Here is a 16640-nt window from a genome sequence, read left to right on the forward strand (position 1 = left end):
CGGGCGCGGCGGGGCCCGCGCGTGCGCAGCGGGAGGAGGCGGGGTGGCCGGGCCCGGAGCGGAGTCCAGGTTTGTTGTTGTTGTCCCAGCCCCAGCGGCTCCTCAGTCGCCTCTGCCGCCGCTCCTGCGCCGCCATGTCCTGCCCTCAGGAGCCGCAGCAGCACAACAACAACAACAACCCGCCGGCTGAGGGGACGCACACCGAGCCGGGCCTCAACAGTGAGTGCGGCCCGCATTAGCATATGTAAATGAGCGCGAATTGAGGGGGGGAGGGGGAGGGGTGTAACGGCTGCCCCGGGGACTGCGACCCCCTTCCCCCCTTACCTGGGCCGGGATTGGTGGAGAACGGGGCCGCGCGAGCTGCCAGGGGCCAATCGGCGGCCGAAGGGGTGTAATTGGTTCGGCTGCGTCCGCTGCGAGGGGCGCTGAGGGAGAGGAGGGCGGCGGAGGCCTGAGGGGAGCCGAGGGTCGCGCGGGGGAGCGGGGCTTTCTTGGGGGCTTCGTGACGGGGAGCGGGGATAAAATAGGCGTCATGAGGTGACTGGGGCCCGGGAGTCGCTGGCCGCGGGACTGGGAAGGCAGAGGGTGCTGCGGAGAGAGGAGGGAGATGCCAAAAATGGGGTGAGAGCTGGGGCTGGAGCGTGAGGTGGGCCCGGCCGCAGGGCGAGGGCGGGAAGGAGCCGTCGCGCTCTGTGAGGAGCGACGCGACGCGCCGAGCCGAGCCGAGCCGCTGGGTTTGGTGCGGGACGCGCAGCGCAGCGCTCGGGGGGTTTCCTCGCCTGGGCGGTAGGGAGGGCTGCGCGCCTGAGGTGAGCGGGCCACGGCGGGCGCGACCAGAGGCGGGAGTGAGCGCCTTGGGCCGGTGCGAGATGAGGAGAGCGAGAGCAGGTTTGTTTTGTGGTTGAACTAAGTTTATTCAATGGCTGGTGTTAACAGCTAAGATGGGGATACAGCAGGGTAGGGGGAGGAGCGTGACTGTGGGAATGAGTTTATTCAGTGGCTGAGTCAATATCACTGACGTGAGCTATTTTCCTCTATATCCGGCATCTATGTCAGCTGCTCTGCTGCATCCTTTTGTTCCCAGGATAACACTAGCATGGCACATCGATGTTTTTTTTTGTAGGCTCTGGTACTTATTTGGCTTTTTCCATGTTTTAAACAGCTATTTAAACGTGTGTTTTCGTTTGTTTGTAAGTACCAAGGATACTGCGGTTGAAGAAATGAATAAAATGCATTAATGATTAACTATCACCTTCATGGTTTACAATGAAGTTAAGCTGATGACAAAATATATTGGCTAGTTGATCTCCCATAACTCAATGGGAATTGCATTAAGGAAGAATAAACCATACTTATTTCATAAGACTACTATTGTGTTATGATAACATTACATCTTATGATAACTATGGAAGTCACAACAGTATGTTTTCCTGAGTCAAACAGGTATCTTTAGCAAATTATTCAGGGTTGTTAGCATATTTAAATAACAGTTATATTGTGTTACATTTGGAACATGCCTAATGCCTAACTTGATGCCTTATATTTAGTTTATAAATTGTAATCTTTGATGCTTCTTCTATATTTTGATATTTCCTTTTTGTTTTCTGTTAATACATTAACTTTACTCTGTCGGAGATCTTAATCTCCTTTAAGATAGGAGCAACAAGAGATGAGTGCGCTGTAAGCCTGTGCTGGATCTGCCCACATAGATCTTATTGCTAGATCAGCACATAAAGGCTTAGCAAAATCAATGTGATTACTGAAGGTGGTGAACACAAGGTATGAGAGGAAATGTTTGATGGTCTGCGCTCTGTGAACCAAACAAATGCAACCAAATCGGCCCCATGTAGACTTAGTACTGCTTTCAGATGTTTAGCCGCTCCACAATGCTTTGGTGTTATAGGTATGTTTTCTGCCATTATACAAGCTTTTCAGTGAACCTTTTCAGGCTAATGAGGTTAGACGCTTATTCATTTTGTTTTGAATGTCATTTGTGTGTGTTTAAGGCTTTCATTCAAAGTTCCCTTAGCCCTTAAATCGAAGGTCAGAAAACCTGGGAATAAAACTGGTAACTAAACTAGTTCACACAAAAAAGGCTTGCTTTCTTTGGGAATCCCTAATGTTTCCTGTATTTGAATTATTATAAAGTTCTGTTACAAAAAGAAGAAATCGCACCTTTGGTGAAAACCTGTCTAGCTCTATCATGAGAAATCTGCTAAATAATGGTCATTGTGGGAACTTGAACAGTTGCCTTTTTTTTCCCCCTCAACATATAATGATGTATCTCATTGTAAAAGCGATATTTCTTAACTTACTCAGGTTGACCATGGCTCAGACTTGTTGTGAGCTATTAGTTTGGAGTATTTAAAAAGAAAAAGTCTTTGAATTCCTTTCTCCCTGCAAAAGTGGAATCAGAAACTGAGTAAACAAAATGACACTCCATTTTCCCCATGCATTTACATACTATTGTTTAAACAGTCCATCGGTTATGAATTTGTAGCTAAAGTTGTGAGATTATTCTTACCCTTTAGCTTTTTCTAAAAGCCATTAGATTATTAGATTTCTTCATTTAATAGGCACTTGCACATGCATGATGGCTATGTACCAGATGACAACCTATTAATACTTTAGTTTTGCAACAGAATTTAGGAGGACTTACCTATCAACTAATTTAGCGTTACTGCGTAAGACCTAGTTAAATCCTGAAATTGTCTATATGGGAGGAGTCCTGCACCTGCATGGACTCCCATTGGCTTCATTAAGGTTTTGCTAAAATGGCTAGAAAAATGGGACCTCAGTCATTAATCTATAACCAATGGACTAGATTATTTGCTTTTTATAAGAAAATCTGTCTGAGACTTTCACAGAAAAGCAGTTGCACAGTGATCTTAGTTTGTAAAGTTCTAGACTTCTTAAAATGGGTTTTATACTTTGGCAAAAACAGTGTCATCATAGTTCCTAGGAATCTCTGCTTGCCAGAAAAAGGTCAAGGGATGTTCTGGGTGTGCATGGTAATTCTGTATAAAATGGAACAGATGTAACACCAACATTTTGATTAAGGTAAAAATTTTGTGATATAAGACTAATAAATATTTTCCTGATGTTTAAATTTCACATGAAAGATTGCATTTAGTTATTTCTTTATTGTGTCGATGATCTGAATACTGTTTTTCACTAGTTTGTGAAAAAGTGAAAGAAATCATTTTTCTAAAACAACATTGAAATTTTTTCAGAATTGTTAAAATGAAAAAAGCAAGCATGAAAAATGATCAGACTTATCTATTAACTACAGAAAAAATCAGTATACATTCATACTGGAATATTTTGCCTTAGAACATGGACAAAGCTGAAATAATTTTGGAGAAAAATAGAAAAATATCATTCATGTAAACAGTTTTGGCTTTTTTTTTTTTGAAGTATGTATTATGTGATTTGGGGAGGGATGGGAAAGAAATGATACTCTTTACTGATAAGTTGAAAATACAGTAAAATTAAGAGTTCTCCTGTGGGTGATTAATGCAGCTTATTTTCAAAGGAATATTGAGGCAAGAAGCATTCTTTAATACTTGGTCAGTTTATTCTCAAATGTCTTGCTGCACTGCTGTTCTAGGAAGCTGAATTTTAGCTCCTTGAGTGAAGAGAAAGGGAGTAAGATATTTGCATTCATGTTCAGATTTCGTGCAGTAATTTCTCCCATGTATTACCTAGACCTGGATTAAACATATTTAGAAGATACCATAGTAAACCTTTGTCAACCAGGAAGAGATCTTCTAAACAGGGTGTCTGAAACTTAAGGTTTACTGGCTCCCTCTCAGAGTTTGTGGCTGCTGGTGGGAGTATGTTACATGCTTTAGCTTGATGTCAGGTTGAATTTGTGCTTCCTTGAGCATATTTTGACTCATTAGAAGTGAGGTCAGATGGAGAACGTGCTGCTTGTCATGTAAGCTACTGCTTGACTTGTTGGGACTCCTCATTCATAGTTTAATTTGACTGTTCTTCTTAGTATGGCCATAACACATTTTAGATAAATGGCAAGTTAGATAAAAGGCTGCCTTTTCACAGTTAACACTTCATTATCTGAAAAACTCTATAACCAGTACGGAGTTGGTGTACATCTTGCGATTATGGACAAGAGCTCTGTGCACAGCTTAAATTCCTTGTTCATGAATACTGCTTGGGAAAACTAAACTATAAATCACCATGACTCCTAAGATTGAGTCTTACGCTTCCATGGTCATCGGTATAATGGTATAGTTAATAATTGGTGGTAAGGATAAACTCTCTGTTTCTGCTTCATAAAATCAACTTGAAAATAGGTGAACTTTTTGAGACATATACTCCTTCCTGTGTTGCTGGATAAGAGTTCCCAGAGCCAAAACTTTACTGCAAAAATAGGTAGAGGTAGTTTAAGATACATTTTAGATGTCAATAAATCAGTGTTAAAATTTAGAACCTAAGAAATAATTTTTAAAAAGTAATTTCGGCTATTTTTTTCCATGTATCTATGGTTTCCTTTCTCCTCCTTTTTTTGAATATTTTTACCTCTATGGTAAAGGAGTCCAGACCTCCCCACCCCCCACCCCCACCCCAAAAAAAGAAAAAAAAGAAAAAAAAAGAAAGCTCTCACCTTCAGGCAGTGTAAGTTAAATTATGCATGAGTAGTGGTGATATAATATACATGTGTGAAATTATTGCCTGATCAATAATGGGAAATAGTGTTGGGTTGAAAACAGTATACTTCTGAAAAATCAGAGATCCTTCTCCTCCTTTGTCACAGTCTTCTAACTTGAGAGCATTATTTACTCTTTGTATGCTATGCAGTATTGAAAAGAGAACAACATTTACCTTGAGGAAAATGCTGCAATTTTCTTGAGGTATAGGAACTTTTAAGATAACTGAATTAGTTGTATGTTTCATTATTTTCTGATGATGTTTTAAGTAGTTCTTTGTGTTCATGGCTAAATCTTTTAATGAGCTATTTGAAAGGGTGGGTACATCAAATATAAAGTTCTTTAAAAAAAATAATAATTGATGTTGTGATTGAAGACTTCATAACAGAAACAACACTTAAAGACCTTGCATTTCCCTAACAAAATTATTTGACAAAATGGAAATTTGTAAGGTCCTAATTGCGAATACTTTCTTACATGGTGCTTAAGAAAACAGTTAAATGCTGGAATTTTATAACAGAAAAATGCAGTATAAACTTCAGTAATAAGTGCAATAACTGTAAAAGGAAATCTCTCAACTTTTAGCCGTTTCAGGCAAATAGGTATGCTCTGATAAATAAACTGGCTGTATGCTCAAATGATGCTTGCTATATATCTTAATGAGAATGTTAGGATCACAGTTGGATAGGGAATGTATTTAAATAACTGGAGCAAATAGAAGGGTAGAGATCTGAGGGTGCCCCTCAGGACATTAAATGGTAGGTCTATGACTTAACAATATTTCCAAAACATATAAATTGAGAACTGTTGTTTTTGAACATACTGATAAAGATTATTTTCTGTTTAGTTAATCTTCACATTTAAATTGGGGAGAGAAGGGGGAACTCAACCAAGTGCAGAATACATAAATTTTTGTAGCAGATATATTTACTGCTGATAATAAATTCCTAGCTCTTTTGTCAGATCTTGGTGCACACAGTGGTATCCCATAATTAAAATTACAGGAAAAAAGCCAAACAGAATGCATCTCAAAACTTGTAGGCTGTATACAGTCTTCCCTAGCTATGGGGGGAAAAAAAAAAAAAGCTCAACTGATGGCATTGAATTTACTGTTATTATCTACGAATTTTAGTTTTCCCATGTAACTTAGTTTGTTACTTTGTTAGCAGTGAAATCTTTTAATCTAAGTGCGATGAATTATAAGTAATCATGGTACTTTAGATGTGTAAGGATGCATGATACCTGCCTCAAGCTTTTGATAATTTGAGTGTGATATGACCCACTTCTTAAGGTTATGGTAGGATAGGTGGCAGATGGCACTGAATGGGAGATGTTTGTTAGAGGGCCAGGGCAAAGGAAGTTGAATGAGGCCAGCTAATGAGAATGGCAGTCTGCCTGATGTACATAAAAATCAGAGGCTGGTTTAAAGATCATGGCCTTTGGAAGTGGAGGGAAGATGGTGTGTATAAAATTGAAGGTGAGGGAATTGTACAGGAGGAGGGTTAAGGAATGGAAATTTTGTTTCAAAAAGGAGTGTAGAACAGGGAAGCAGAATGATTAATGTAATTGAGTGATACATAGGTAGTTGAAGCTTCAAACTACAGAGAAAAATTTATTAAAGCATTATTACAGCATTAAAAGTGCCCCTCCTCGATTATTGACTAGTTCAGAGGTAAATAGTAACATAACTTTTTAGGGGTGGTTGTTGTTGTTGTTGATGAAATGGGAAGAAACATGTCACCCTTGTCCTCCGTAAGTGTTTATGAGTTTTTTCCCAGCGGCAGTGTATGTTATCTGAATTCACCATATTCATGGTTTTTTTTTCTGTGTGTAATTGATAAACTTAAGATAGGTTTTGGTTTCACTGCTTTTAATGAAATGACATCTGGCTGGCCCAACAGGTTCCTGGGTGGAGTTACAGATGAATGGCAATGGCAATAGCAATGATAATGGCAATGGGAAAAATGGAGGTCTGGAACATGTCCCTTCATCATCCTCCATCCATAATGGAGACATGGAAAAAATTCTTCTGGATGCCCAGCATGAATCAGGACAGAGCAGTTCAAGAGGTAGTTCCCACTGTGACAGGTAAGGAAATATGTGCTGTCCCAAATAGAAATTCTCATCATTTCTATCCTGTAGACATTAACTGAAGGATAGTGGTTTTGCACTGGCTTATGCTTGTTATGTCCCAGTATTTGGAATACTTGATGTGTCATGATGACTGACTGTCAAAAAGTAAATTAACTTGAAGCCTGTTTCAAAAAAACATGGCCTATTGTGGTTTTTTTATATAGGAGTAGTTGATCAGATGTAAGAGCTATTTAAAATCAGTTACTGCTGATTGGACTACTGAATGTAGTAGGTGCAAAGTGTTTGAAAATAATCCAAACAAGACTTTCAAATAGAATGGTTACTGTAGTAAAAAATAAACGGTTTGTTGCATCTATGTTAAGAAACTGTCAGTAGTTAAGTACTTTCCAATTCAACCAGAAATGTTAGCTAGGTGGTGGCTGTATAGTTTCTTTTTTCTTTTACTAGTATAAGGATGTTTTTTCCCATCCCCATCCACATTTTAAATGAATAAAGACATTCCATTTTTTCACTTAATTTTCCAGCTGTTAACTTTTTGGTAATTTTTCCCTTATTTTATAGTTGAAGTAGCATACAAGAAAGGGGAGGTATTTGGATATTTTATAGAAACTTTATAAAGTTTCTGGTACACTTTGGTATTCCTTTCTAAAAGTTCTAAACCATAAGTTCCTTTTAAGTGTGCTTTGAATTATTTCTAAAATGCATCTTTTTTTATGAAAGCTGAAGTCAAGTTAAAAAGATGCCCTCAGTATTTTGATGAGTGAGATTAGCATTACTGCATCATACAGCATTTTACCTTGTCCCTGATTTGCATTGTCTAGGATTGTTTCACAGTAATGCTTCTGTAGTTGACAGGTAGTAGTATGAAAAAAATGACATAATCAATTTTTCTTCAGCCCTTCACCTCAAGAAGATGGACAGATAACGTTTGATGTGGAAATGCACACGAGTAAAGACAGTAGTTCTCAGGTATTTTCTTTGTTAACCTTTACAAGTCATTAACTTTAAAAAAAAATTAAAAAATGTTGTGGATATTGTACATAGATAATATATTTATACAAATCCATATCAGGAGTACTTGAGGGGTACAGCAAGCTCTCAGTCATGTACAAAAGCTTTTAAATGTTATGTATTTTACATGTCAAAATAAAAGAAATGTATTAAACTACTGCTTTCTAACAAATTGCTTTTTTTCATTTTGAGACACTAGTCCGGGCCGTTACCTGCGCTACAAGCAAAAAAATTATCTAAATCTTGTTTGTTCAAAATTTGGAGCTGTTCCTTAGCCATTTGGATAAGGCTGTTTACTTGTCTTGTACTTTGTTCTTGCAGGGTTTTTTTACTCAATCTTTTTGATTAGAAATGTATATAATACTTCTCTGTAAATAGGTCTAATAAATCATGTAAATTTTTGTACAGTCAAGGTTATGTCATTTTAAATTATTTTTTATTTTAAGAGATTGCTTTCAGAATAAAGTGTTTGTGTTTTAATTAAAAAATCCAGAACAATTATTTTTAACAACCAGGCAGGGATAGTAAACCTTTTTAGGCTTACATTCTGTGTTAATTGAAATTTGACTTCTAGAGACTTACAGCTTTGGAGTAAGGAAAAATGAGGCTCCGTCTCTAAACTTGAAAAATGCTCTGTTCAGTAGCAGAGACATTGTTTAACGCTATTTCAGGTTGTGTGTGTCAAACCTATTTTGCTTTTGAAATGTAAATATTTCTGCACGAGAGATAAGGATGTTCAATTTATTGCTTTGTGGATAATCAACTCACATGATTGTGAGTAATCTCAGCAATACAAACTGAGAGGAGACTAATGCTGAACACTTAGTTTGATCATTTAATGGAATTTGCTGTCTTCGGCAATATAAATAGAAAGCAATTCTGAAAGAATGAAACCTTGCATTTAATTTTGTGAAAGAATTGGCGCAACAGGAGGACTGTTGCCTTTCTGCCTTAGAGAGCCATAACAGTCTGAATGAAGTCTTTTGTGGTCTTTGGTTAGGTCTGCCATCTCTCTTTTCTGATTGTTCTATTTGATTACTTCAATTACTGCAGCTCTCATAGAGTTCCCACTTGAATGTTTCAAGTGATAGAGTTTTATTTTGCTAAAGGTGACTCAGGAAACTGTTGTTGTACTAAGGAGGATTTTATTTTTGTACCGATGCCATTTCGTGTTAGCCAAAGAAATGGCATTCTCAAGTCATCTTAGCTTTTTTTTTTCCTATATGTTAACTCATCAGATATTGCACATAATGATATAACTTTAAATCTTTGAGTCAAAACAATTATACTGAGTGCTTGCCTTTGACTATTGCATCTGGGACCCACACAGTAGAGGCCTCTAGTTGCAAGTAATATTTGTTTTAAATGCTGTAGTAACTCCTTTAAAAAATTCCAAGTACCAGTTTTGAAACTTTTTTTAATTTGGCCGTTTTTCTGTGTTTTTCTCTACATGCTCTACTGTTTAAATCAAAGACAAACAACAAAAATTACAGTTTGATTGTAGGAACTCTCTAATTGTTTAATATCTTTTTGTGCAATGCCAGTTTATTTACAACTAGGATTAGATCATCTTTTTTTTTTTTTTTTTTTAATCTTTACAATGATATTTATGTCCTGGATAAAATGATATAATCAGAGATATACTGGCCTCTGCAGACCATCCTGCTAGCGTAATAAAATCTCTTCTAAATATTCCTAAGAACACTTGCTCGTTTATCAGGTGCCAACATTTAGTGCTTATCATTTTGGTCACTGCTGTTGGTCTTGATTTAATACCATAAGGAATAGCTGATTGAGTGTTATAAGGCTTGTACCATGTATATTTGCAGTCTGAAGAGGAAGCAGTGGAAGGAGAGAAAGAGTTGGAAGTTTTGAAGAAAAGTGCTGACTGGGTATCAGACTGGTCGAGTAGGCCTGAAAACATTCCTCCTAAGTGAGTTAAACTCTTTATTACTGAATATTCCTCTTGTATAAAGGAAAGAAGAATCATGAGTTACACTTGCATGGAATTACTCTGGCCCTCCAAATAAGACCATCTTAGAAAAAAGTACATAGGTTTTCCTTGGGGAGACAATAAAAAGTCAACGTAATTAAGTATGAAAATCTTAATAACATCGGAATTACCTTTTTATTGAAACTGATATCAATCTACAGCAAGTTGATTACATGGTTACTTTACAAAATTATAATTATTGGGAGAGCTGGGTACTTGGAGCTGGGATTCATGGGATTTAGTCTTGGCTTATTGAATGGAATAGCGTTGGGCAAGTCTCCTAAATTCTCTGTACCTTTTTCTCTTTCTATGTAAAATATGTAATGTTCATCCACGGAAGGGGAAACGTTGAGATCCTTGAATGCAAAGCATTTTTATTAAAATAGAAGATGCTGTCTATATCTGGCAGACTTCTGTATCTCTGTTTGGAACAAAAAATGAGGCTCTTGCTAAAAAATCACATCCTGAAATTCCCTCTCTCGGACCTACCTCTCTCTTCAGCTACTGCTCCCTTTGTCTCTATACTGTCTGTGTAAGTGGTCTCTCCACAATACCTCCTATTATTCTCTTTGATCCCTTACTCTGTGTAAGGGGTCTCTTGCTTTGATCTCTAGCTCTTTGTACTTTTAAAAAAAGTTCCTACAGAGATCTATGCATTTGTATGCAAAAAAAAAAGAAACAAAAAAAACTTGCTAAATTTTTCCCCCCTCCCCCTCTTCTTTCAGGGAATTTCATTTCAGACATCCTAAACGTTCAGTGTCTTTAAGTATGAGAAAAAGTGGAGCAATGAAAAAAGGTGGCATTTTCTCTGCAGAATTTCTTAAGGTTTTCATTCCATCTCTGTTCATATCTCATGTTTTGGCTTTGGGACTAGGGTAAGTATTAACCTAATTCTCACTTCAAATTTTGCATCTGACTGCTTTTCCATTTTACTAGTTTTTCAGGTGCTTACTGAAAAAGGCTTTACAAAGAATAACTAGATTATTATTATACCTTACTTTAAATTCAATACTTTTTTTTTTTGAAATTCAGGAAAACTTTGCAGCAACTTATTATGCAGCTCTTTGTATGCTTTATTCCTGGAGAGGTTCAAGTTTCTTACATTGAAAATGCATAGATTATCACAAATTTGCAAGTAACCTTTGTGATTTTTAACATGAGCCATTTGCTTATTCAGCCCTTATACTTAAATCCTTCATGTTATAATATAGGAAAAGTAAGAATAAAATAGGTGGAAAACTACTGTAAATTTTACTAACTGTTACAAGAACACTTTGTACAACTAATGGTGCTGAAGTCCTGTGTGTATGGCACATACTCTGTAATTTTCGATGTCTAATGCTGCAATTGTGTGACATTACTGAAAGTTAAGTTTGGAAACTTAAAGTAGATATGTAAAATACTGCATGTATCCTGCGAGATCAGCTACCGCTCTGCTCAGCAATGTTTTCCGTGCCTGTGTAATCCGACATAATCTCTGAGTTTGCTTAAATTCTTACGTCACGTTTATCCATCTTATATTCTGTGATGGGGGCAAAGATATGTACTCATGAATGTGTTTTTATTTAACTTCATATTCATTTGTTCCTGGGGTATAATTCAAGTGTCTTTTTACATTCTTGTAAACTATTGACTAAATTAGTAGGATGGGATATGTGAAAGTGTCAGAAGACTCTTGTACTATAGCAAAATTGTTTATTTTGCGGCGAATTAAATCTTTAGGTTTATTTGTTAGAGGTCAGCATTCATTTAGGTCCACAACACTCACTGTTTTAAAGCTCACCTTCCTTCATTTATAGACAGTACTTTGTTTTACCACAATACCTCAGAGTGTTGCTCAGCTGGTCAGCAGCCCCCTGTACCAGTTACTCTACAAACAGAACACAAAAGCTTTTAGACTGGGGTTTTCAAATGAGCTTGGGACTGATAGAAACACTCTTACTGGGCATTGATAACATCTCTATCCTTCTAGGCTCTTCTGAAAATCTTATTCTTTAGGTAATTTTATATGAGAAGTAAAATCCTCTGGAAGATTCTCATCAAACAAACTTATTTGAAAGACAAATTAGAATAGCTGAGTGCATGAGGACTGTTTCAAAAACAGGGAGTACTTCTGTGAAATACGATATGCCTTATACTTTTTATTTCAGCATCTACATTGGAAAACGACTGACCACACCTTCAGCCAGCACTTATTGAAAGATGGGGTGCAAAACCTGGAAACCCACGTGACCTGTGAAGGTGTTACTGTCTCATTTAGTACATTTGACTTGAGACCATTTTAAGCATGACCCTGACTTCACCCTTTCTTTACATATCCAGGTTTTTGCTAACTCTTGGAATTCAGTATTGTGTTGGAACTCTGTTGAGGTGTTTCGCTATCCACCTTCTTTCCCTTTCTTCTCCCATTCCCCTGCCTCTTGGCCTGCAAGACACGTCAGAGTTGCTGAACAGAGTTTACAACTGTCTATATGTTGCAAGGGCTTCTCTTGATGCAAAATGCCACCAGCAAATTTTAATTTTATCAGTGATGCTGTTGCCTCCTTAGTGCAACCTGACTTAAATTGCAATTGTGCATGGTATAAATGTTGACTGTGATAGTGATAAAATTAACAATCTCTTCAGAAGAAAATTATTATTGATTGGAGCGAAAATGAATTTTGTTTTTGAAAAACAAGCTTGTTGTAAACTAAGAAATCACTGGCAATAAAAAAAGTATTTTAAATTAGCTTCTGGGGGAATTCACTTAATCCCTTATATTGGCTAACACCATTTAATTTGCAGGAGGCAAAGACTGCATAAATTTTAAAGTAGGATAACTAAATCCATCAGCATATTTTAATATTAGGTAATTGTTGTAATCTTGTCTTTTCTATGAAGTCAGCTCCTTATTCCTAGTAGGAAAACCTGTTTGATGCCTAGAAAATATTAGAAATACTGCATTGTTTGCATGTGAAGAAGCTTTTCTTTTCCTTACCTTTTCCTTAAGGGAAAATTTTAAATGTAAAATTTCCCTTCTAAAAGTAGTTTTAAATTAAGGAAAAACCCAACAGCTCTAGGTGTAGTTAGACTCTGTATAAAAGGACATGATTCTGTTTGTTGTGGAACCATTTTACAATTATGAAGATATGGCAGTTTCAGAAGTTAAAGCGTTTGACTTATCTTTAAGGGGGACAATCTTGCAGGTGCATAAAGATTCAGAAGTTGTAAAGCTCTGAAATGTCTTCTGCAAAAGAGTTTTCAATATTCCTATTTCTCATTGTTTACTGTACAATCCCCTCTGGGGATATGTGAAATCTGAAGGTCACTTGTGATGTCTCATGTTTAGATAGAATTTTCACTAATGTTGTTGAACTTTTATCTTAGGGAACATTCAGCCTTGTCCTCCTTCAGTGACACTTTTTTTCAAAATGTGAAGCTTTAGTACCAAATTGTTACAAAGCATTGGGACATACATGTCCTTAAATAGGTTTTATTGGATTTCAGAACATGTAGCATGACTCTGAAGGATAGAATACTCTGTTGTTTTTTTATATATATATAAATATATAAAAAAATATTATATAGACTTTAATACTAAGTATTTAGGGAACCAATGCTAATTTTAAAGCTAGCAAAAATCTCATTTAAATAAAAACTTTAGTAGGCTGACTCATAGAAAATGTTAAGAAAATGTGGTCAGCCAGTTTGGAAAAAAACAGCTACCTATAATTGTTTGCTTGCATCAGATTTTATAGAGTTGATTATTTGATATAGCAGTGATTGCTTGAAACAGCTGATGCGTAGAGGCTAAATTCCAATTGAGGTTTGGTTTAAAAGAACATAGCTCCCAGGAAGTAAAAAAGTTAAGTATAAATCCACTGCTAATCTGTATTTATTTTTATTCTCTACTTCTGAATGCTGTTAGAGAATGCTTTCAGGGTGAAAGGGCAGTCTAACAATTCTGCTGAGATATCTGCTTTTTCTTCTAGTTGTGAATACTAGTGGCACTTGAGTTGCTTACAACTGCTATTTGTTTCAAGTGTGGATATTGGGTCTCACCCAAAGGTGGGGGAGGGAAGGGGGAAGTGGTGAAGGGTGTTTTAGATTGTACCAAGCACATCATTTTAGAGTTCTGCATAAATTGAGGGGATGGGTGGAAGGCTGAAACATTTTCAGTTCTAATTACAGCACCTTGTTTTGTATGGAAATTGGAATAGTGGAGAAATAGATTTATACTAAGTAGGGAGTACTTTCATTTTAAAAAAAGAAAAAAGATTACCTCTTCATAAATTAAAGGGTAATTCATCTACAGAATATCTGAAATAATTTTACAAACTATTGACTAGAGTATCAACACAGCTTATATAGTAGTTGAAGGAGCCATGAAGTAAAAAATTGTGAAAACTACAACTGAGCAATGGATACATGATCACTGTAACACTTGCTATGATACAATGCAGTATTTATTGATACCCTACTATAAGCTTTGGATGAAAGTCTACAACTTCTAGTTTTACAGTGAACAGAAACAGATTGTTGTATAATTTGAAAAGGGGTTTCAACTATTGATAGTTGAAGTTTTAAGACAAATGTTGTTTAAAAAAGCTTTATATCTGTTTACAGTTTTGGAAAAAAATGCAGGCTTCATTTTTCTTACGTTCAGTGAAAACTGGCCTAAAATATCTGTAAATAGGATCAAGAAAAAAAAAATGCATAAACTCGCACATTAAAAATGCAGCAGGCTAACTTAACTGCAGTAAAAACATATTTACTTACTGTTTTAAAAAGTGAAAGCTGAAGATTGTTAAAAATTCAGATTTTTTAATTGACATTTGTTGAACTATTGGAGTTAACTGAGCCAAAGTGATTATGCATTCTTCATAGATTAGTTAGCACTTTGTAACATTATATACAGTTTACAGTACATGTATAAGTTGTAGCTTATAAACATTTTGTGCCATTAAAGCTCTCACAAAACTGGTTGTCTGAAATTACTTCATGCTGCGCCTCTTTCTTCTTACTTACCTTCCCCCGCCCCCCAACAGGAATGGTTTGTATAATGCTTTGTATAAATCTATTGTTTTCTGGGTTATATGAACACTGAAGCTGATGTTTGTGGACTGAAAAAAATTTTTTTTGAAAGATTGCTTGTTTTTTTGAGTAACGTGGAATCATCAGCTTCTTGTCCTGAAGCACTTCAAAAATATTTCCATTGTCAGCAGGGCATACCTGCTCTATTTCTTCCTGTGTCTTCTCAAGGAAAACTTGTTAAAGTAATATAATGGCATATTAAATGCAAAGTAGAATTGGTGAGATTTTGTCTAATAGGTCAGTTGTATTTTCTTGTGTTTCTCTTCTGTTTCCTAATAAATTTGCAGATGAAAGAATAAGGGGCATAAACCCTAGTTGTTAATCTGCCTCCATATTCAAGAGCACTGCTTATTTCTAAGACTACCATGGTGATGTTGGAGGAGTGAGAAAGGGGATCTTGTCTGCTATAAATTCTAAATGTGATCTTTCTGATGCTCTTATTGCCTCTTTTAGTCATCTAGTGATTTTTGTGTACTTCTAATGTTAAAATCCAGAATATATTTTTGAAAGTGAGATTTTTTCCAGAGGTACAAAAGTTAAGTCCTGTTTTCCAAAAGCTTAGTATTTAGGACTTCCAGTGAAATTTGGGCTTGAAGTCAAATGCTTTTGAATTATCAGTATTTTGGAGTTACTTTGCTGAGCAGATTTTTTTTTTTTGATCAGAGTGTTTATCTGCAGCCAACTGAGGTAAAAAGGCACATGTATTTAGTAGGTATCAGAGGAAAAAGTGCTCGTCACACACTTCAAAACTTTCAGTTACTCATAGTGCAGTGTTGTGCAGAAGAATGAAAGTTATTTTAATATTACATAAACAGCAGTATCTTTGTACTAACATGATTCTGTGCTAACATTTTGATTGGTTTTCAGTGGTTCTGTTTTCTGTTTTCAAACTTACCTGTGTATGTATGAGAAGATTTGAGTTTACTTTGAATTCTGTGCTTTATGAAAAAAGTTCTTCTACATAAAAATGCTCTTACATAAAAAGTTTTATCTAAAAGTGAAATCCTGGTGCTGTGTGTCTGTAGGAGCTTTGCCTTGTGCTTAGCTATATATGATGGTCCCTTTGTGTTTTGAGTCTTGAGAACCAGATGAAATGACGGGACACTTGAACCATGTTAAATAGTTCCATTTATTACTTTCAGGTGATACAACACAGGCATAAGTTAATATCACTTTAGAAACAAAACTATAACCTTAAGGCAATCCTGGAGAAAAGCTCATGCTGGATATAGCAAATCTCCCCAGGAAAAAGGAGAAGCTAAATTCATTTCTGTTTCGTTAAATCAGTCTTTGTGTCCTGCACTGTGTGTCAGCTTGGCCAAGAGCAGCTGACTCAGCTAAACAACTGCTTGCAGTACTTAAAGCATGATTAGTCTTGACATTAGGGGGAGAGCGAGTGGTGGTTTTCCATTAAGCAAAGTAAACATGACTTGACTTTTTTGAACTACTGCCATAAGGCTGAGCGGTATGGAAACTAGCATTTTCTATTTCAAATCTGTTTCCTAATGCTTCTCTGATAAGACTGTGGCGTTTGTAGGGAGAGGTGTTCTTGTTGTGTGTTTTTTCTTTCTTTTTCTTTTTTCTTTTTCTTTTTTTTTTTTTTGCATTGGTACTATTTAACTTGCAATTTGGTGTCTAAAGACAAATTAATGAATCTTAAGGCCTGAAATGGTACCATGAGTGCTTATTCTGGTTTATATAACAAAGGGGAAGAGTAGGGATTCCTGCAAATAAGTTTTAAGTTCTGCTGTAGTTAGGATATATATAATTTAGGACATAGAAGGACACATTCTTGCAAG

The 16640-nt window shown here is 36.5% G+C and overlaps 1 protein-coding gene across 1 annotated transcript; it reads left to right on the forward strand.

The window, feature by feature from the left end:
• Positions 1-37: 37 nt before the first annotated feature.
• BNIP3L (BCL2 interacting protein 3 like) lies at positions 38-14744 on the forward strand. The gene is made up of 6 exons (XM_026081921.1): positions 38-219; positions 6572-6758; positions 7661-7733; positions 9605-9708; positions 10494-10643; positions 11919-14744. The coding sequence occupies exons 1-6, from the start codon at positions 135-137 to the stop codon at positions 11965-11967; spliced, it is 648 nt and encodes a 215-aa protein (XP_025937706.1). The 5' UTR covers positions 38-134; the 3' UTR covers positions 11968-14744.
• Positions 14745-16640: the final 1896 nt, after the last annotated feature.

The sequence above is a fragment of the Apteryx rowi genome, unplaced genomic scaffold, assembly GCF_003343035.1.
Source record: "Apteryx rowi isolate R43461 unplaced genomic scaffold, aptRow1 scaffold_56, whole genome shotgun sequence".
NCBI lineage: Eukaryota > Metazoa > Chordata > Aves > Apterygiformes > Apterygidae > Apteryx > Apteryx rowi.

What these genes read in the sequence shown, in the direction of transcription:
- BNIP3L (XM_026081921.1), top strand. Translation starts at nt 135, where the DNA reads ATGTCCTGCCCTCAGGAGCCGCAGCAGCACAACAACAACAACAACCCG. An exon ending in CACCGAGCCGGGCCTCAACA is followed by an intron (nt 220 to 6,571) that starts GTGAGTGCGGCC and finishes CTGGCCCAACAG; the next exon opens with GTTCCTGGGTGGAGTTACAG. An exon ending in CCTGAAAACATTCCTCCTAA is followed by an intron (nt 9,709 to 10,493) that starts GTGAGTTAAACT and finishes CTCTTCTTTCAG; the next exon opens with GGAATTTCATTTCAGACATC.